We start from the raw sequence: 21,796 nt of genomic DNA, 5'->3' as shown, positions 1-21,796 counted from the left end.
ATCCATCTCCTTCAAGGTCTTGATAGTAAAATTATACAGATCATATAGATGTAGCCAACTTACAAATAGGTTGGACAGCTTTGTGATTGGCTAGACTATTTTGATGGACCAATCACTGTGGACCTCAACTATTGCTGGTATTTCAACCACATAACCAAAAGGAAGACCTTTCGCAGACCTGAACTCTATAATTACATAAAACCATATTAAAAAAACTCTAAATGTTCACACAAAGGGGTCACTTCAACTATTGCTGGTATTCCAAGGTCAGTTCCTCAAAACTCATTTTCCTGAAAAAAGGGTCACTTCCATATATCTTGAACCTCAGTGTTGAAGACCTTCAAGGAACATGCAGAACACGTCTTTTGATGGAAAGACATGCTACGTTTATGGATGTAAGTCTTCCCACAAAAACAGGTGTAAGTCAGTTTTTCATGAATGGCCTTCTTGTGGAAATATAACCCCGGTCTGTCACTGAACACTTTTGAACACATAGGACATGGGAATTTTTCCTTTTTCTCAGCAAGGCTGAAGTCAAGGAATGGGTTGAAAAGACCAGGGAAGTTCTGGGAAACTAAACCTCCCTCAACCACACCCAGGGCTGACAGAGATATCTGCGAACTGCCATATTCATGATCATCTGAAAGAAACAAAAAAATTGGATGGAAAATCTGGGCATGTTGTAAAAAGATTGAAGACAACTTTTGATTATCTTCTCAATTAAGAACAAAGTCAGTTTAAGGACATACCAAGTGAACTAGAACCCTTGTTATTCTGAAACTTAACTGCTGCAAGTCTTTATCAGGAGACAAGATGTATCGGTCATTTGTAGATCCGCTGTATGGCCAGTGGGAGCCATAAGGGTACAATGTGCGAGAGCCCATTTCTGGTGTTCCCACCGTGATGCTGCTGGAATATTGCTGTGAAGCTGCTGGGATATTGCTGTGAAGCTGCTGGGATATTGCTAAAAGCGGCATAAAACCATACTCACTCACTATATCCTCTGTAGGATCACTTTCCATGTATTGTGAATTGTATCAGTTTCAAATATTAATCCTCTTCCTGCCCAACGTTTAATGATACTTAAGTACAATGACATTGTTAAAAAAGACGGAAGTCATTAATTCTATCCATGTACCTATCAAATCAAATTAATTTAGTGAGACCTCAGGAAGGGAAAATCATCCCAAACACAGTCGCTTTCATCAGTTGAGTGGATGGGTGAAAGTAAGTGTGAGACGGTTTTAATGTCACACTATTCAAGTTGGTTTGTTCAAAATTGCCTGTTCACCCAGTGAAAATGGGTACCCGGTGGCATAAGTCATATGACTATTAACCTTCCAACGCCTCACAGGCAGCTTGGGTTATCCGGGTTAATAACTAGTTCAGCACTATATAAGTGGCCAATTATTGTTACAATTATTCTGCCACCATAGAGCTGCAATTTTGCTGAGTGCTGCGTAAAACTAAACTCACTCACTCACTATTATAATTATTATTATCTAGATGTGAGTTTAATGTGGTAGGAAAGCCTGAAGTCAGTGTATGAAATAAGCCAAACCCCAGCCACACATCAGGGCTGGTAACTTCAAAATGTTACCAGTCCAAAATGGATTTAACCAGACCAGACACCAAGATATGGTGAATTTACTCAGATGTATGAAAAATCTACAATTTTTACCAGACAATCGGGCTGGCTAGCTGTAAATGTAGACCGTCTTTCAGAAATCGAGCCCGTCTCGGGCGGTCAGACGGGCCTTATTTCATACACTGCTGAAGTATACTTGGCTCAGCCAAACCTAGAAAAATGACTGGCAAACTGGGACTCAAACTAACAATCATCGGTTCCTGGCATGCCCAAGGGACGCGACTCTGCAGAGGATGAGAGAATGTTCCATGGTGTCAAAGGTCCTTACATGGACTGATTACAGCAGGCAGGTGGTCAGGGTAGCTGACTAGGATTCAGTATCATGTACAAGGTTATTGCACGTTTACAGCCAGGTGTGTGTATTTCTAGATGCTTGAACATGTCCTGACTAATGCTGGTGTTACAGTGTTAGCCCACTGAGATACCATCACACAGTTTAACATGGAACAGCTCCCTCGAACACTCCATCAGGACTTCAAACTGATCAGTTATCGTTTTATCCCCTCAATGCTGAGTACCAAGCAGAGCAACAAGTGTCCTGTCTTAACATGATTTGAAATGACACGCACATAGATTCAACACACCAACATTCTGTTCTCTGGGGGGATGCTCTTTCTATGAGACTATGAAAATTGTCACTAGAAATAGGAATATAACCCTATACTATCTAATACCAATAGCATGTCAACAAGTGGATGTAGATGAGAGCTGAATTGTCTTGTACACCACTAGACGGTATAGACGTCTGTCAGACATGAGGGCTATTGACAGCAATACAGAAATTCACCAAATATCAAACAAAATGCACGATTTGCATAAAATTGACAAACTACATCACAATTTTGCATATTTATTGCCTGATCAGATATTGTTGATTCACATGATGAAAACACACTACAAATGTTACTCTAAGAGTTGACAGATGTAAGTTTCTGCTGAATTGTCTAGATCTGAAACCATACACACTAACATATCAGCTTTGAAATCATGATTAACAATGTAAAAATAGTTTGGATGAATCCTCTTCAAAATTAACACATATTATCACAAACTACTATTTCCATGAAAAACAACCATCAACACCCTTGATTGGTCGAGGAATTGAAAACTACACAAGTCTTTTGATGATAATCCATGCTTCGTTTGTGGTTATATTTCCGGCCACACACACAAGTGAAAGTTAGTTTTTCGTGAATGGACACCTTGTGGTAATACAAGCCTCCTTTGTCTTTGAATAGTTTACCACAAACAGGGCAAGGAAACAGATGTTTTGTAGTTTTTGCTTCATATGGTTTGCCCGAAACATCCCTCAAAGGGGCACAACTCTGTAGAGTGTATCCACCTGACGTAAAATCAACAGACGGGAACTCAAGCAGGGAACGGTCATAATAATGCACATCTGAAACAAAAAAGCCATGTTGCAGACTTCAGCAGAACAGAATTATCAGATCTGGACAAGTTTAATTCCCTTATTGGTGGCAGCTACACCTAAACACATAAATCTGTACAACAATACGTTGAAAAAAATCCATTACCAAATCTAGCATAGCAGAGCTCTCTGATTTTTTTGCATTTCACCTATAGACATACTTGATTATGTCAATATCAAGACATTTTAAGATTGAAGAGCATTGGTAGAAAATAAGAATATGCTACGAAAGTTATAAATAAATAAAATATGCAAGGTTACTCAGTGCAAACTTTGCGATGTCGGAGAAAAACCTGATTTAAATCAGCGTCGTCACCTAGAGACAAGTTGTTTTCCTTCAAGTGAAGGGAAACAAATTTCACTGTTGGCATGACACAAGGAAAGTTCTGTGAATGTCTATAAACACGTGATGAAACATTTAGGATTGGGGGCTTCAGATTAGACCTCATGTGTACACATTGTATGAAAGCAGCATTGTACATGAAAGCAGTGACTTTGTAGTTCTTAATGAACACGCTACTGGGCTTGTAGAAACTGAGATTGAGTCATGGCAATTTTGCAATCTGTATCAAAGAGGTCTGTTAATCTGGGTCCACACATATAATTGGTAACCTGAGCAAGAATGCTGAGATGACGTTCCCTCTTTGTAGAAATACAAAAAGATTATCCCAATAACAACTTCAAAGCACCAAACCGACAAAAATATATCAAATGATTCAATACAAACAAGATTATCAGGAACAACTTCAAACACGGACAAAAACTCAGCTATTGAGCAAACCATGTTTATTCACAAGAGACAACCTTAACTCTGGTGTGTACCGAGTAAAATATATACATCAAGTTTGGGAATTAAAAACAGGCTCTCATTGTAACGTTTGATACCCACGTTTTGTCAGGTAGTCCGTAATAAATAAATCAAATCCTTATTTGGTCTTGTACAGGAAATTGAAGTGTGACAGTCTCTCTTCAAGAACATAAGGTCAATGATAGAATAAAATAAAACAGTTTCCGTGACCATCTCTCAATCGGTTTGGTCTGAGGTATGTGTTCATGGCTGCATTCCCGAACATTGTTTGCATTTGTGGTTTTACAAGAAAGTCCTGACCAGGAAAGATAAAGACACTGAAGACAATCCATAAGTTGGTATTTCAAGCCTTGACTGTAGTTTTTCCTAGTTTTCACTAACATTAACTTCCACGCTGCAACATTACTAGAGACGGAAGATGTGCTTGCAGTGTGAAGTCTCACACGTCAACATTCGATAACGGGATTAAAAACAATACGATAGAAGACAATACATACAAGCAAAAACAAACTCCCAACACAAGTTTCAGATCACCGTCAAGATCAGATGAAACAAAGCTCTAACTACATCTCACTGTGACAATACATATCAGGAAAGATTGCTCACTGTTGAACAGAAACAAACATGGCTGACAGGAAATGGTTTTCACTGACAAGTCACTGGTCAGACATCTTGAAATTTAAGCTTCAATAAATAAAATCCAGTACTACGGGTCTGCATGATGAATCACAAGTTAACACTAAATGACACATCTTATGTCTACCCATGTATTGATTCACCCTTTAACAATGCATGTTTCAAAAGTAAGGCTAACTAAGTGGTTATAACTATCTAGGCTGAATACTCAGACTGGCTGTAGCTTGATGTCTATCACTTTACAAAATGCTAAATCTGATAGCATTACATAATACCACTGATTTCAGAAACCTCAATGAACAAGTCAAGTCCAAAATGTCCAAAGAACTGTTTCCTAAGCAAGGACACATCGACCACAGACAATTTCAAATTGAGTTACTGAAATTAACTATCACACACGAGACAATCTCTAATGATATGTGACAAGGGCATGTCGTACAATTCAAGCAAAGAGAATCTTCTGTTACACTAAACTGAATGAATGGGTATCATCCTCCATTATAAGGAACCATTGCCCTCACATCCATCACAGTCTGTAATCACACGACAGTCTTTCTGATGATGACCCTAAATATGCTATGATTGACGTCTCTTTCATTGTTTCTTCTGCAACATCAAAAACTGACCACAAACTTTCTGATGCGAACCAAGGCTTCGTTTATGGTGATAGGTTCTGCCGCAAACACAGGTGAAGGTCACCTTCTCATGAATGGCCAGCCTATGATATCGCAGTCCCTTTCTATCACAAAATGATTTCTCACACTCTAAACACGAAAACGGTTTGATAGATTGACTCTTAGCGCTCGTCAAGAGGTAACATATCTGCCCCTGCCATATCCGGAAACCAAGCTTGATCAGAATCTGAACTCCCAACAAGATAACCTGAAAGCAACAAAAATCCCAGATCAGTATATCAACCATCCAGCATCTAACAAGTTGGATTCAGTTATTGTTCAATTGTTGCCATGAACTGTAAGAGTATAAAACCAGGAAAAAAGGCGTCATCTGTTCATTCAAGATCGTAATTCTCGACTATTGTCAGCTTCAACAGGTTCACATGTTCAGTCTACAAGCCTTCGAGCAATACTCTCTAACCTTTTCCTAAATGACACTAATCACTCAAGAACCTGATAGTCTATTGGACCACTTCTGTTACATCCTCGATCACAGAACTTGAGGTGATGCTCGTTAACATCGACCTCCTCAAGTGGCACCTGTGACAAATGGATCAAATTATATGCCGATATACCCAGCTGATGTGTAAAAGTGTCACATCTCTCACCCAACATTAAACTACTTCTGTGAAGTCCATTAACACCGACTACCTAAAGCAGCACCTGTGACAATTAGATAAAATCTATGCTGATATACCCAGCTGATGAGTACAACTATCACATCTCGCACTCAGCATTAAACTATTTCCCTGACATACAGATCAAATCTATGCCGATATACCCAACTGATGAGTAAAACTGTCACATCTCGCACCCAGCATTAAACTACTTCGCTGACATACAGATCAAATCTATGCCGATATACCCAGCTGATGAGTAAAACTATCACATCTTGGACTCAAGAGTTACAATGCTTCTGTGACATACAGGTCAACTTAAAGCCGATATACCCAATTGATGTGTACAACTATCACATCTTGGACTCCAGAGTTACAATGCTTCTGTGACATACAGGTCAACTTAAACGCCGATATACCCAACTGATGAGTAAAACTATCACATCTCGCATCCAGCATTGAAATACTTCAGTGAATTCACATAAACACGACAGAATTTCTGATGGTATTTCAAACTTCTCCTATGAGCGTACGCCTTGCCACATTCACAAGGAAACGTCAGTCTGACTTGACAGTGGTGCTGTTGAAGGGCTGAAACACTGCTGAACGATCTACAACACTGGTGGCAAGGGAAGGATTTAACACGAACACTGCCTGGAACATGAATGTTCCCTATTCTAGACACATTATCTGGTTCATTCACTGATGCCGCTAATCTCCAATATGGCAGAGAACTTCCATAACCTGAAACAATAAAAAGGCTGATGAGAAGTCTCTCCATTACCAGGGAAGTATCTGTTGGTTTGTTCAATACCACACTTGGCACTGTTCACGGTGACCTGGAGTCCTGACACATCTGCTGTGGATATCGTAAACAATGATCAATGCCTTTGGTGGATAATTTGTTTGTTCAGTCCTCGGCAAATTTTGAACAGTATATGGAGAGATAGACATGCAGGCAATATATATCATGAACAATAATTCCCATCTTTGAAGGACAATAATATGAAAGTAACCAAGAAGTGCTATTTGATAGATATTTCTCATTCTTTAATTTGGGGAATTGTTACTTTCATTTGCTGCGGAATGGGACCAAATACTGACCAATCAGAAGGTCCGGATAACATCCTGGATATTGTCATAAGTTCTTGGAAATCAAGTACAGATGACATCAGTCTCACAAACTCATACCCGTGAATATCCGGGGTACAATTGATCTTCACAAACAGATGCTTAGCGTAAGAAGCGACCTACGGGATCGGGTGGTCATGCTCGCTGACTTGTTTGACACGTCATCGGTTCCCAATTATGTAGATGCTCGTGCTGTTGATAACTGGATTGTCTGGTCCAGACTTGATTATTTACAGACTGCCGCCATATAGCTGGAATATTGCTGAGTGTGGCGTAAAACTAAACTCACTCACTCATGACTTTGATCCTTAGTACGTATACTCAGAGTCTCCTGGGCTGGAACTAAGAAGCAAGCCAATCTCTAAATGTTTCACAATAGTACCACTGTCACATGACTATCAATGATTGTCTGTTCCTGTGGACTGTCCACTGTGAACAGGACAGAACTTCTGGTGGTACCACAAACTGGGCTTGTGATTGTAAACCTTTCCACACACACATGAATAGGTCAGTTTACTATGGATGGCCAGTTTATGCTGATACAGACTTGTGTTGGTACCAAACACTTTGTCACACTCAGGGCAAGGAAAAGATTTCTTAGGTTTGTCGAGATGTTTCATAAACACGTTTTCAATGTTAGAAACAGTCATTGCATCATACATTGATGGCGATAAGCTCCAATATGGTTGCGAACTTCTATGGGCTTTACGATTATCTGAAAGTAACAAAAAAGCTAATCAGAAATGTTTCCACTTTAAAATTATCTTGAATTTGATTGACGATTTTAGATTGCTTTGCAATCTGGTTAAAAAAGGAAAAAAGTAAAAAAGATTCTGTATTTCAACAGTTTGTATAATTTCCATCAAACACGGCCATATTTAGCGTAACGAGGTAACAAAAGTGATGTTTTCTTGGAAACCTGCTGGGACAAGAAACTAAATGGCTGATAATAGGCTTTTTGCAGTCAGACGACTTCATACATCTTTCGAGTTTTCAAACATATAGCACAAGTCACTGTTTCTTCTGACGATAAAAAGGACTGCATAGAACTCTTTTATGAATATGTTTATTTCAGAAAAAATATGGTATCAAAGATTCAACAAACATTATGAACACTTTGACTGACAATACCACATGAGGAGATCCTCAAAACACAGTTTGGTTTTTGTGCACGAGTCACTGATTTGTGTGCACAAGTCACAAGTTTGTGCGCATGATGAGTCACTGGTTTGTGTGCACAATGAGTCACAGGTTTGTGTGCACAATGTCACTGGTTTGTGAGCACAATGAATCACTGGTTTATGTGCACAATGTCACTGGTTTGTGTGCATGATGAGTCACTGGTTTGTGTGCATGATGAGTCACTGGTTTGTGTGCATGATGAGTCACTGGTTTGTGTGCATGATGAGTCACTGGTTTGTGTGCACAATGTCACTGGTTTGTGTGCATGATGAATCACTGGTTTGTGTGCACGATGAGTCACAAGTTTGTGTTCACAAGAAGTCACTGGTTTGAGTGCACAATGTCACTGGTTTGTGTGCACGATGAGTCACAGGTTTGTGTACACAAGAAGTCACTGGTTTGTGTGCACAATGATGTCACTGGTTTGTGTCCATGAGTCACTGATTTTTGTGCAGAACAGATCCTGTGCACAGTGATGCTTGGTTTGTTGTTTGGAACAATATGTCACCATTTTGTGAGCGCAAGTGTGTACTAGACAGAAGAAATGCTGCTGACAATTTCAAAGCTTCTCCAGGTATACTGAGGAACCGACTCCCATGAACGAGAGCAAATGAGAGGCGTACAAACAAGAGCATTTCACTTCACAACCAGAAAATCGTAACATGTTCTCATGACAAATCATGTTTACTATCACTTGTTGAAACACCAACCATTACAAACCTCAGTTTGTTAGGACTTGATGAAAACACCAACACAAACCCATGATGTATTCACTACTACAACATCTGCATTACATCTTATTCTCTCCTGGCGTCTGTTCAATATACGGACTACACGTCTTCTGATGGTACCACATGCTCCGTTTATGGGAGTATGTTTTCCCGCAGACGCAAGTAAAAGTTACACCATCATGAATGGACGATTTATGCTGATACAAACTTCTCTTGTTCCCAAATACTTTATCGCATAGTGGGCAAGGAAATAGTTTTCTAGACTCGTCAAACCTCCCAAAACTTGGAAATGAGCTACTGAAATTATTTGCGTTCATCGAAACAAACATAGGTCTCCCGAGGCGGTGATTTAAGCCTGAACCATGAATACCTGAAAGTAACAAAAATTCCCAATGAGTAACGCTTCAAAATTAATTTTGATCCATATCACCTTCAACCAATTACAACATATGGTAATATGTTCAAGAACAGAAATGAACCTCGAAATAAAATAGTGAATTAGTATGGTTTTAAGCTGCTGATAATATTCCAGCAACATCAAACATTGTAGCCTTGTGAAAATTGAACCAAGGTCCTCTGCTTGATGAGCAAACGCTTGAACTACTGGACCACCTCACTGCTTCACCAATGAAGAAAGAGAAAGCACAGCTTTCAAATCATAGCGAGAAAGAAAAACCAACTGATCCTAGATGCATTATGTACCTAAAAGTAATGGAATAACTTCCACGCAATACAACAGTGACAAGATGATCAACCGACGTCTTTTCAAAAACGAGTGTGACCTGTTACTGTAGGAATAGAAAACATGGCCATGACTCAAACAAACCAAAGAACCTTGCGAACTGTTCCAGTGAAAAGTCAGCTTGGCAAAATCATGTTTAAACAGTTTTCTTACAACCTGTCACCAAACATGCACTGAGATTACAAAATCATTGTCTTCAAGTTGTATAAACCGAGACTAGGGCTGACTAAAAAGATTGATAACCAGAATATTGTTGATTCGATAAGAACATTCTGACATTGATAATATTGTACTTAAAAATTTGGGATAAAATAAAGTTTAAATTTACTCACACAATACACAAAGTTTGGTCTTTATTCATGGGGTGCTTCTAAATTATGTTCAGGACATGCCTAATCATGTCACCACTAATGCTGTTGAGAAGTTTTAAAGGTATTTTTGCTAAAAATGACTTCTCTGATATTTATCGATAAACAACTACAGTCAAGCACCGTTGTCTCAATATTCATGGGCCCAAGAAAAAATATCAAGTTATCCGAACCTCAAAGACATCCGATCAGGGCATATCATCACATATCACTGTGAGAGAAAACAAAACACTTCTCAGTATGTTTTGATTCGAAACTATAATCCGATATCAGTAGTGTTTAGTTGTAACAGTGAGTACTTCCTAATTAAATCCTTAATTAATCCTAATTAAATAACTATCAAGTGACACCTTCAACTCAATTAGCCCTAATTAGTTTACACTATCGCATCCCTTTGATTCCTGCCTCACCGTGTGCAAACAACCTCAGATCAGAGGGATACTTGACTATGAAAGGTAGGTGAATATCGAGTTTCTTTGCAAATATCGAGCTAAAAGGGTAATTTTGCTTGTTGGGACCATGAAATTATATCGAGATATCCAAAATATCGAGACATCCTTATTGAGTAAAAAGAGCTTGAATAATGATAATTTATGAAGGATTTTGCCAGGACCGACATGATATATCGAGACAACCGAGATATCGAGTTATCAGAGTTCGACACAACAGTGCTCGACTGAAATATTTTGTTAAGGATTATCAATCGGTATGATCTATATCAACAAACAACCTTAACCCAGACCATGAATGGCCGCCACAGGAGAGACTTCGACCTGTTATTGCTGCAACACGGACATAATGTACACCCTGCATCTCTTTTGATGGCGAGACATGTTTGTTTCATAGCTGTATGTTTTGCCACAGACGCAGTGGAGCGTCATGTTCTCATGTATGGCCTTCACATGATACTGTAACCCTAACTTCCTATTGAACACTTTGTTGCATTGTGAACAAGGAAACGAAAGTTTGGGGGTGGCCACGCCGTCTCCCGACGACCCTGGTCTACAAACACTGGGGGCAAGTATGCCTTCCACTGGGTTTGCCACAAAAGGGAGATAACCCCGTCCTGCAACGCCTGACCTTGACCAGTGCATAGCTCCTGAAAGTAACAGAAAACGCTGGAATGAATCCTCAGAGACAGAACACTAGACTAACAAACAGAAACCACTTCTACATCAGCATGGATCATCTGGAAGTTCACTAAATTTCACCCCCAGATAGACCCTTACGTCAGTTTCACTAAGCTGTTAAAAAGAAGGAAGTCCACGGATATATGTGACCGGTGTAGTGAAGGGATGCAGAAAAGCAATTCACTGCATCCTGAGTGACACACAATATTATTCACTGTATCCTCGTTTTGGCAATTGGTTAAAATCTCATAATTGATGATTGGTTCAGTACAACCGATCAATCATCGAAAAAAATTGGTTAGCATCATTTTTCAGACTTTACTATTCAGGTTGTTATTGCAAATAGGTATTAATGATGCAACTTGCTACTTTAAAGTGATGACTAACATATTATCATGAACATAAACTTTCTGGAGTCTTCAAGAAATATTCAGTCATGACTTTTTAGATAGTGAAGTGAGTATTCTAAAAATTAAACACATTTTCAGGCCCTGACAACTTCTAAGACTAAACCAGTAGTTCCAAAATCGTTTGTGTTCGATTATGAGAAAATGTGATCGATTACTTGGTCGTTTGGTCACTGCGACCAATCTTCGATTATTTCAATTTATCGGAACACATCTATCACTTTGTTAAGTGCTTGGTTGTTTCTTTCAGAGAAGTTACATACATCATTTCTTCCAACAGGCCATATGATCAATGATTCATTCCAGGCACTACAGAATTATCCAAACATACAGTTCTCTACACTGTTACTTCACAGGACCCTCACAGTGCCTGCAGCACCCCTAAAACAAATAATTTGGGGTAAAACACTGAAGTCCCTTGAAAGACACCGATTCCATTGACATTTCATTCACGGTTATTTCCGCTGTCTACTTACACAGGACTGGCAAACTGATGCTCTATTATGTGAGTGAGAAGCTTAGATTACAGATGCAATATTTTTATCTGTCATATCTATCATATACTCAATAGGAATCCAAACATTTAGGTCAAACATGCATTATACACACAATCTTAAAGCACAATATCGTCCTAATGCACACATTCTGGACTGATTTCAGCCAATCATGTGCTTAATGAGAATTCATACCTATCTCACTTCTCTCCCCTTGACAAATACACACAACAGGTCTTTTGATGGTAGGCCATGCTGCGCCTATGGTTATACACTCGTCCACACGTACATGTGAATGTAAGTTTTTCATGAATGGCCTTTTTATGATAGATCATACTGCTGCGATCACAGAACATTTTAGCACACTCAGGGCACTGAACTGTTTTGGGCCTAGTATCTCGAGGTCTTGAATACAAAAGGTTCAAAGAAAATGGCACTTGGCCAAACAGATGAGGGCTTGTGCTTGTGCTTCCAAAACCATGACAACCTGCAAGCAAGAAAAGGCCCAAATCAGTTTCACCTCAAACTAACTGAAAACAAAATCTAGGGCTCACACACTCGTTGTTTCCTGTTCCGCTGACCATGAAACAAACAAAATTCACAGCCTGTGTCTCAAATCAGTCTCGTAATGTCTACTTGTGTTGTTTCGGGCGATGAGATGAAAAGGCCACAAAATTACAGAAAAAGGTGAAAAGAGAATGACTTGAAACTGTCGAGTCTTGCTCGTAAACATCAGTAGCATCTTCAAAGTTAACTCCCATTCAGACAGTACAATTTAGACAAGTATCTAGAATCAGAAATAAAATATTTTTATGAAGAACCAGTTGTCAAATTATCTTAACACAACGGGAAATAAAATACAACAGAACAAAAATCCTTTCTTTTTCAGAAAGTGCAGAAATATTGAGATGCAAGGTATGCAAGAGATGCAACAGATTCCCATGTTGGGATACACAGTTTCAAGGCCTGTACAACACATTATGTAAACATCCGCAGCTGTCTAGACATTATATTATCTTGTGTCTAGTCAGTACACACCATCATGTCTAGACAGTTTAATGTAACTGGAGGTTTTGGGGATGCAATTCAAAGGTAAACATCACTGTCAAATGCATCTCATTTCCAACAAGTTTCATAACAAATTCCATAGACATTTTATTCCTGGTTACTTCCACATCTGACTTACACTGGACTGACAAACTGATTTCTAGGTATAGACTGTGGACTGTGCGCCTCAATTTCAACGAGTGGTTTAATGACAAGAACTGAAGAAAATACAACCTGTCTCACTCGAGTTTCATTCATCTGAACAGATACAGATCTATCCCGGCTTGTGTTAAACCAGAATACTAACTCAGTTGTCAAGATGGCTGACCCAAAGTTGACATTACAAAGAATGTGATTCATTTTTGAGTAGAGGCCAGATCTATCCCGGCTTGTGTTAAACCAGAATACTAACTCAGTTGTCAAGATGGCTGACCCAAAGTTGACATTACAAAGAATGTGATTCATTTTTGAGTAGAGGCCAGATCTATCCCGGCTTGTGTTAAACCAGAATACTAACTCAGTTGTCAAGATGGCTGACCCAAAGTTGACATTACAAAGAATGTGATTCATTTTTGAGTAGAGGCCAGATCTATCCCGGCTTGTGTTAAACCAGAATACTAACTCAGTTGTCAAGATGGCTGACCCAAAGTTGACATTACAGAGAATGTGATTCATTTTTGAGTAGAGGCCAGATCTATCCCGGCTTGTGTTAAACCAGAATACTAACTCAGGATGGCTGACCCAAAGTTGACATTACAAAGAATGCGATTCATTTTTAAATAACACTGATATAGAACCTGCAACAGTGAAGGGTGAATCCTTTTGTGTCATTCACAGAAGTGAACCACTGTCGTATCATCTGAACACTGACAGTCATCTGTCAAATGCTATCTATCCACTTCAACAAGACCGTATCCAACTTGAACAAGACCTTATCCAACTTGAACAAGACCTTATCCAATTTATCCACATTGTCGTCTCATCAAGAGATGCTCACATCTGTTTTAGAGGTCACCTAAATAAACCGGCAAAACTTTTCCAAACATCGTAATCCATCCTTCCTTTTAAACATGAACAGATTTGTTTCAGAAATATCATAGTTAAACATCAACACTTCTTGAGGACTAAGTACAACAACCAGACATTTCCACATTGCCATATGCTTGGCATTAAAACAATTCTGAAATCTGATGACGATGTATAGTCACAAAACAAAAGTCATGCAGGGATTTACCTTGAGTCCTGTATTTGAGGGTCCCTGGGACTCATACTCTTAATTTTCAGGGGTCCTGGACAACAAAATGGGGTCCCAGACACTTAAATATTATTATTAATACTGTTATTGTATTGTGTATCATGATCATCACATTGTTACAGTAATTAAATTGCAAATAATACCATAACCCAGCTAGTAGAGTTTATACAAAAAGTATTTGGACTTTTTCAGAGTCCCTGTGGACGCGCTTATAAATTTTGTTGCGTCATTGTCAATTTTTATGTGCATAGGACGCAGGAATTCGCTTCCTGTAAATCACTGAGCCACGTCAATATTGAAATATAACTCGAGTCTTCCGATGACACTGCAAGTTTCATGCATGGTTCTAGTCATCTATCACCATGACAACGGATATAAAACAGGACTGCAGGTGTCACCTGCAGGATCAGAAACAACAACAGCAACTAAAGTGCATGCATAATATATCAAAACTGTGCTTGAAACAAAAGACTTCATCCACACACCAGGCTTCACGATAATTAGTACGTCGCAAACAGGGAAAGCATACCATGTCAACCCAATGAAAACCAATAGACTTCATCCAGTGAACGTAAGACCTCAAGACAATTATTACGTTCGCAAATAGGAACATATCTTACACAGTGAAACCATATTGCTAATAGTTTCCATACAACTGTATCCATTGAGCATTACATGATTGAACACCTCAGCCCGAATACACAGCAATATCATTCATGTTCTCAGGATAAGTGCAGCCTTAGATGTTTTCTCTCATAAAAAGAATGGTCGCGTGGACTCGTGGTAACCGTCATCACTGATCCTCTGAGTTTGCTGCTGAGCCTACTTCAACAAGCACAAAGTGTCCACTGTTAAAGTTTCGGTCAGTTTTATTCATTTTCCCCATTTATAGCAGAACTGAAGCACAGAGAACAGGAATAACAGCCTTCTAATGCTACCGGTCAACAACTGTCATTGGATTTATCTTGTCCTCAGCACAAGTTGAGCATGAATTTCAAAAGATCTTGCTGATGATCAAGATGTTTTCTGCACATTATCTCTTTTCAGTATGTGTTAATTTTCATGAACACATGTCCATTAGCACAATAAGCACACTGTATTTAAGCACCATTATTTCTCATCATGAAACAATGATGCGCTTCTTTTAGAAAATAAAATGTATTAAACACAAAGGCTGTGATGAATCCACTCCAATGAGAATGCACTACACATCACGAATAAATGGTGCCAAATATTAATATACCAGTGAATCATAACAGCCCTATTAAACACCATAGGAACAAAATTCAATGTAAACAAAATGTCCTCTAGACACAAATCCCCATAAATAAATTTTCAGCCTAACTGCACTGAGAGTAAGTTGCAAGGTAAACAGCACCAAAAATACTGTATAAGAAAACATTTGTGCCTATCAAAATGATTTTCTGTCCAGAAAGAACCACATATTTTGTTTTCATGGGTAAAATTATATTTTCATATTTCAACAAAGGACAGAAGAGTAATGTCAGATTGTACCCATCCCGTCATCATGAATATATGTTACATGGTACAAGATATTGGGGAGATTGTTGTCCCAAAGAATTGTAACACAACAGGGTGGAAACATCTTGATGCTGTTGTGCTAACTATGTACGGTCTTCATCACAGTTTCATTTGTAGTATTTTACCCATGGTTTCAAACCTAATGTGAAGATCGACCCATTGAGCCCAGGCCACAGTTGAGTCAGGAAGCCAGTGTGTGGACTTACCTTGTGATGCCAGGAACCACGCCCCCATCATCGCTGTACTGTGGCACTGGGTGTGTCAACATGGCAAGTGACAAGATGGATTAAACAAGTTAATTTTGGAGTTTGATCTGTTGCCTTCATGTGAGTAACAAATATTCTCAAAAGCCTGTGAATCAGCCAGGCAAAACAAATCGATCTTATCACTTTCCGCATACTCAGAAAACATACATATGGATCATCGTTATTTTGTCTGTGTGTGCTACATACCAAACATTGATAGGGCTTTCCTAGTAACTGGTAATAAACATGTATAATATAAAACATTTAATAGTGACAACGCAAATATCTGAATGATATATGTACTGTAACGGTTATATAGGAAAATGCAAGAAAAAGATCTCATTTAAGTCAAAGTTTTAGACATATTTGTAATTTTGTTTCCTTTAATTACTAGTTGCATGGAAAACCCTATATGGTTCCATACAGCCAAGTGTGATTAGACAAGAGGACTTCCACTTACCAACACAAATAATATGAGACGAAATTGATGTTCAACTTAGCAAACCAAGCTCAATCTTTTCTCACAATTTATCTTTTCTCGTAATTTCGGTGACATGACTTAGCTACAAAATTGTGGACAGTACAGTTTTCAGTCATACTCAACTGTACGGACTCGACACAAGGCAGTTAGTTATACATAGGACAATCAAGAACAGTGAAGGATTCAATTCCCCTTGTACTTCCAGCCATTGACCTCGGACATTTCAACTCTAATTTAAACTGCTGAGTAATCATTTAAACTTATCTCTTTTCACCTGAAATATTTAAAATCTGGCAATCCAGAGCTGTTTGGCATGAACTGATAAAGAAAAACTCACATCTCAAATGCTAATTTTGATAACAGAAATATTGATAAAACAGGAAATCCAATGACTTAAAATTAAATATTTTGAGTGAATGAGGTTTTATGCCACTTTTAGCAATATTCCAGCAATATCATGATTGGGGGACATCAGAAAATGGGCTTCACACATTGTACCCATGTGGGGAATCGAACCCAGATCTTCGGTGTGACAAAAGAATACTTTAACCACTTGGCTACTCTACTGCCCCATTAACTGAAGAAAATCCTATTCAGCTTGACAACGTTATTTACAAATGGCTTGAACCTGGTCTGTATCCCCATGTGACATTAACCTCCCTATTTACTGGTGGGAGTAAGCTTGCTGGCAAAACTTCACTCCCAACAGTGCCACCTAAAGTATGGCTTAAACCTGCGACTTTTGAGCAGAAGTCAATATGAAAATATTTTTCTGACCAGGGATTGTCATGATTTCACAGCTTTCAATGCCAGCATGTGAAAGCAGTTTGACTTTGAGACTGTAAAGTGGTTGGTGTAGGCTTTTTAACTGATTGTGTTTGGGGCTTTAAAGATTCAAATGCATGTTTCTCATTAATTAAAATGAGACAGAAGCCCAAGTACTCAGAAAACCGAGTCTGTGTCAAAATAGTGGAGCATTCATCAGTTTTCTCTCCCTTTCTATAAATGTGTTCAGTGCCATGCTTGTTATTACTCCCCATGTTGTTTCACTTTGGGCTGAAGGATTCCAATTCAAAGAGGTCAATGTCTAGAGTAGAAGTACAAGAAAATTGAACCCTTCTATGTTGTAAATGTCTGGTTACCTGCTAATGTTGGATGTCTCAGTGTCATTAAACATCAAGTCATATATCATGTTAACTGTTTCCGTTCAGCACTGAGGATATCACAAACATTAGAAATAACCAAACACTCTGAGACATAGGAGAAGTGATGGCCATCACATCAAGTCAGTTCTACTCAGTTACCATAGCAACGATATTCATAGGTTGCACACAACTTGTGTAAAAGCCTGATCTTGAGAAGTAGCAATACAATTTTTGCTAACGATACAAAAGAGCTCAGCATAGCTGTGTTGTGTCATGGTCAAAGGGGAGATAACCACCTCAACTTACTCCCCTTCCGCACTTGTGAGTTTCAAACGTTCCTGCGGGCTGTATATGAAATTGGCAACTATGCTTAGATATTTTCATGACATAATATTCTGACATTTAATGTTGAGCCAACAACCCAAGATCTGGCTCTCAACATAATTTTCAGTCTCAGTATTTTGACACTGGCTTCATTAAACTATCTCTGCAGAGCTTTGTTTCTTGAAGATATTTATTCTTTGCAGATTGTAAAACTTTGAACATGGAAGACTAAGGTACACATTTATATCCAAATGTTGACATGTCTGTCAACTTCATATTTCTCCTTTAATTATTAAACCCAAATATGGAACTAAGTTAAGCAAAAACATATGACAAGAAAAATTAATTTACAAAAGGATGAAACAGTTTTGACTAAAACTACTTGGACTGATTCTTTTGTACAGTTAAATAAAAAAGCTGTTTATCACGCTGTGACAAAGATGTACAAACACCTAAGGAACCTCTCTGATTGTATCTCTTGCAAGCTTGACAGTGCAGTTTGAAGCCTATATAGATGAAACTTGAGCATTTATCGTGATACATATAATACTCGAATTCATATGTTCCAATGTGGTGTAGTGGGATCGGTCAGACTTCCGCCTGTTTCCCCTTAAATTTTAACGATGAGGAAAAATTTCTTTGAGTGGCATTTTTAGAAGTTGGATATGTCTTTCAGTATGTTAAGATTCAATTAAAGAAACATTTAAAACTCACTGTTATCAGATGAGGAACACATATTCAAGTGATATGATTTGACAAAATGAAATTTAAGGGGCAATACGGGCGGATGTCTTTCCGTACTTCAATCTATCAAACCTATGAATTTTTCAAATGAATATTTGGGATATGACAAGGACCCCTTCATCACTATGATTAATTAAGAAATTATAGCATAGTTCTACCTAATCCTGTAGTGCTAGTAGGACTGAAGTTTTATGGACTTGGGTATTTGTTCCTCAAATGTACTTACATGCTTACAATGGCATGGTACCCTTATATACATTTTAAGATTTGAAAATGAAAGGTAGTCTTAGGGTTTTGTTTTGAAGCTTTCTGAAACATTTCCCAATTATCTGACTGAAAATTTCGTATCTGACTTACTGTGCTATTTCATGAGGTACCTACCATTCATAATAGATTATGCCAGTGTATTCGTAAAATTCAGAAAACTGTACTTGAACTGACTGACTGACTGAGTTTGGTTTTACGCCGCTTTTAGCAATATTCCAGCAACATCACGGCGGGGGACACCAGAAATGGGCTTCACACATTGTACCCATGTGGGGATTCGAACCCGGGTCTTCGGCGTGACGAGCCAACGCTTTAACCACTAGGCTAACCCACCGCCCAACTGTACTTGAAGTAGCTTTGAGGGCAAATTTTCTTATTAATTGAATGTTAACTATTTCTCGACCTATTATTACTGTCTGAACAAGTTTTACTGAGTTTTGTTCTATCAGTGACGACCATCACTTCTCAAACAGCAGAAGAAAATAGATAATTACCGTCATTGCTGTAATCTGCTTCGTTATCGTCGCCGTAGTCATTGTCGTCTTGAAACACTAAATAGTCATCTGCACTTTGGTCACCATGATGAACTCGACTGGTACTGGGTTCTGAGTAATCTGGCACATGTGGAACGTTTTGATGGAAGGACGATGATGAAGAACCGGGTGATTGAGAATGCGATGATTGTGGATGAGAGAGTCGATCTAGAGCTGCTTGGGACGTTTGCGTATGAGGTACATCGGATGAATAATCTATTTGCATGTATGGAGTCTCTGTCTTTGGCACAATGTCGTCTGGTTCAGGGTCTGGTTCTATTTCTATTAAATCTGGATCTTCTGGTTCTTGTTTCACATTAACAGAAGAGTCATTTTGAGATTTTGAATGTGTATTGTTGGACGGAGAAGACGTTGATTGAGCATGTGGAATGCGACGGGCTGGTGAACGAATTGGTGTAATTTCTAAATGTCTCACTTTTGCTGCAGGTTGTATTGATGAGGAGTTATCGTGCAAACGTTTAGATGAAACTGTGACCGAAGAAGGCATCTGTTCGTAATTTACAACTTCACTTTCTTGAGGTATTAATGAACGGTCAACGTCAAATACTGAAAGTCTTAATGTTTTACATTCACTCTTTGATATCATGCTAGCATTTGATGAAACACCATCAACTGTAAACGTCAGCTTGTTTGCATGCAACGCTACTTGAATGTTTGCATCTTGCGTCGTGCCGTATGAATTCACCGACGCAGGAAATTCAAGATTCGACTTCGGTCCTTTTTGTAACGATGAAAACACCGTGCACAAGTCAATTGGAATGGTGAACTGAAGCGTTTCGATGAACATGGCTGTAGATTTTCTTTCTTGATTCGATACTTTGCTTGAAAATGCTGAATCGGCGTTGCGGAATGCGGGATATGCTGTTTCCTCGGTCAGTTTTGTTTCCCGGTGCTTTGCCCCTTTGTACTTGCCTCGCGCATTCGGAATTTCGAACACATGGCAGGTGCGCGCTTCATTAATCTCGATTCAGGGGCGTCTGATCACAAAATCATCCCCACAGTTTCTTCTTATGGTGTATTATGAATCAAATGATCACCCTGCAGTGTGGGAATTAAACGTGGACAGTCGTATTTCGGTTGTTTTTCTTGAAATACTCTGCAGGTACGCCAGCTCTTCCTGGCTTCCTCGTTCGTTTTTCCGGTATTTTCGAAACTATTTACCTAGATACTACCTTCAATGAAAGATTTCGGATTCAGGGCTTCTGTTGACATGCATGTTGCATATTCTTGAAGCATTTTGTGAATGAAATGGACGCAAGAATATGTATATGACAAGTTAGTTTTTCATATTTTGACTTTATTTTAATGTTTGGCACATGTAGACTGTATATAAAGTGTGTGTGCGTGAGTTTGTAAGCATTGCGTGAACAACGTCTCTTCAGTTTATACGTAATATGTTAGGGTATATGTCATATTAAAAACAAATTTTTCGCATTGAAGAGACGATGCATACAGATCCTAAAACTGCAAGTCTGCAGCTCAGTAGGTTTATTGTTTATGTAACCATAGATAATAGCAACAATGCAACAAAACTAATCATATATGTTCATGCATACCGCTGATCATCTTGCTCTACCATAACAACCTTCTCTGCAAACGAATCTAAGTCAATTACATGTGTGTAGTTATTGTTATTATACAACATCATAATCACAATCCTAATAACCATCATTTTTCAATTTCAAATGCGTTTTGGTTTGCTCGTCTTTCAAAATATAGATCTGTTTTTAACTCTGTTTTCAACATGAAAAATAATAACATTTCGGAGAGGGTTCTATTTTTTACATACATATCTTTGAATTTTTAAATACATACATAAAAAATATTTCGGAAAATCTTCATTTTGGGTTTGCAATGCAAGATCCAAATTCTAACTCGTTGATCAGCTTTTAAACAGACGACATCATAACGTCTCGCATGTTATATTTGGGATTACACTTTTTCGCTAAAGTGCAGATTCTATAGGACTTTTATTGAGTTGAGTCACGTCCTGGATTTGAACCCACACTCTCGGTCAGGCACCTAATCGCCAGCACACAGAGTCAGCCATCCATCCCACTCAGCCAGCGCCGCATCCACTGTGGGTCAGTGGGCTGACTGCTCACGATTCCTCAGAACATTTTCATGCAAGTTGACACTTTCGAACGTAAACGTGCATTAAAGTTTCTGTATATACTTCTCTAACGCGTTCGGTT

At 38.6% G+C, this 21,796-nt stretch overlaps 1 protein-coding gene across 29 annotated transcripts in view; it reads right to left on the bottom strand.

Annotated features, from left to right (window-relative positions):
* Positions 1–20,737, bottom strand: part of LOC124275005 (zinc finger and BTB domain-containing protein 49-like) — an 86,463-nt gene extending 65,726 nt beyond the window's left edge. For 22 of the 29 annotated variants that reach the window (XR_006898167.1, XR_006898166.1, XM_046710419.1 and 19 more), the window contains exon 1: positions 19,542–20,737. Coding sequence is in view for 27 of the 29 variants with exons in the window: in XM_046710419.1 (XP_046566375.1) it covers positions 19,542–20,388 (847 nt within the window). In the remaining 2 variants the exon portion in view is untranslated. Of the gene's footprint in view, positions 1–118; positions 641–2,485; positions 3,048–6,227; positions 6,557–7,165; positions 7,659–7,993; positions 9,227–10,696; positions 11,066–12,172; positions 12,485–19,541 lie in introns of those variants that run through there. The other 7 variants (XM_046710435.1, XM_046710429.1, XM_046710434.1 and 4 more) reach the window with 7 other exon arrangements.
* Positions 20,738–21,796: the final 1,059 nt, after the last annotated feature.

The sequence above is a fragment of the Haliotis rubra genome, unplaced genomic scaffold (assembly GCF_003918875.1).
Source record: "Haliotis rubra isolate DU_JTF1 unplaced genomic scaffold, ASM391887v1 Scf197, whole genome shotgun sequence".
In the NCBI taxonomy this organism is placed as follows: Eukaryota; Metazoa; Mollusca; class Gastropoda; order Lepetellida; family Haliotidae; genus Haliotis; species Haliotis rubra.
This window is presented reverse-complemented; position numbering and strand designations above follow the sequence as displayed.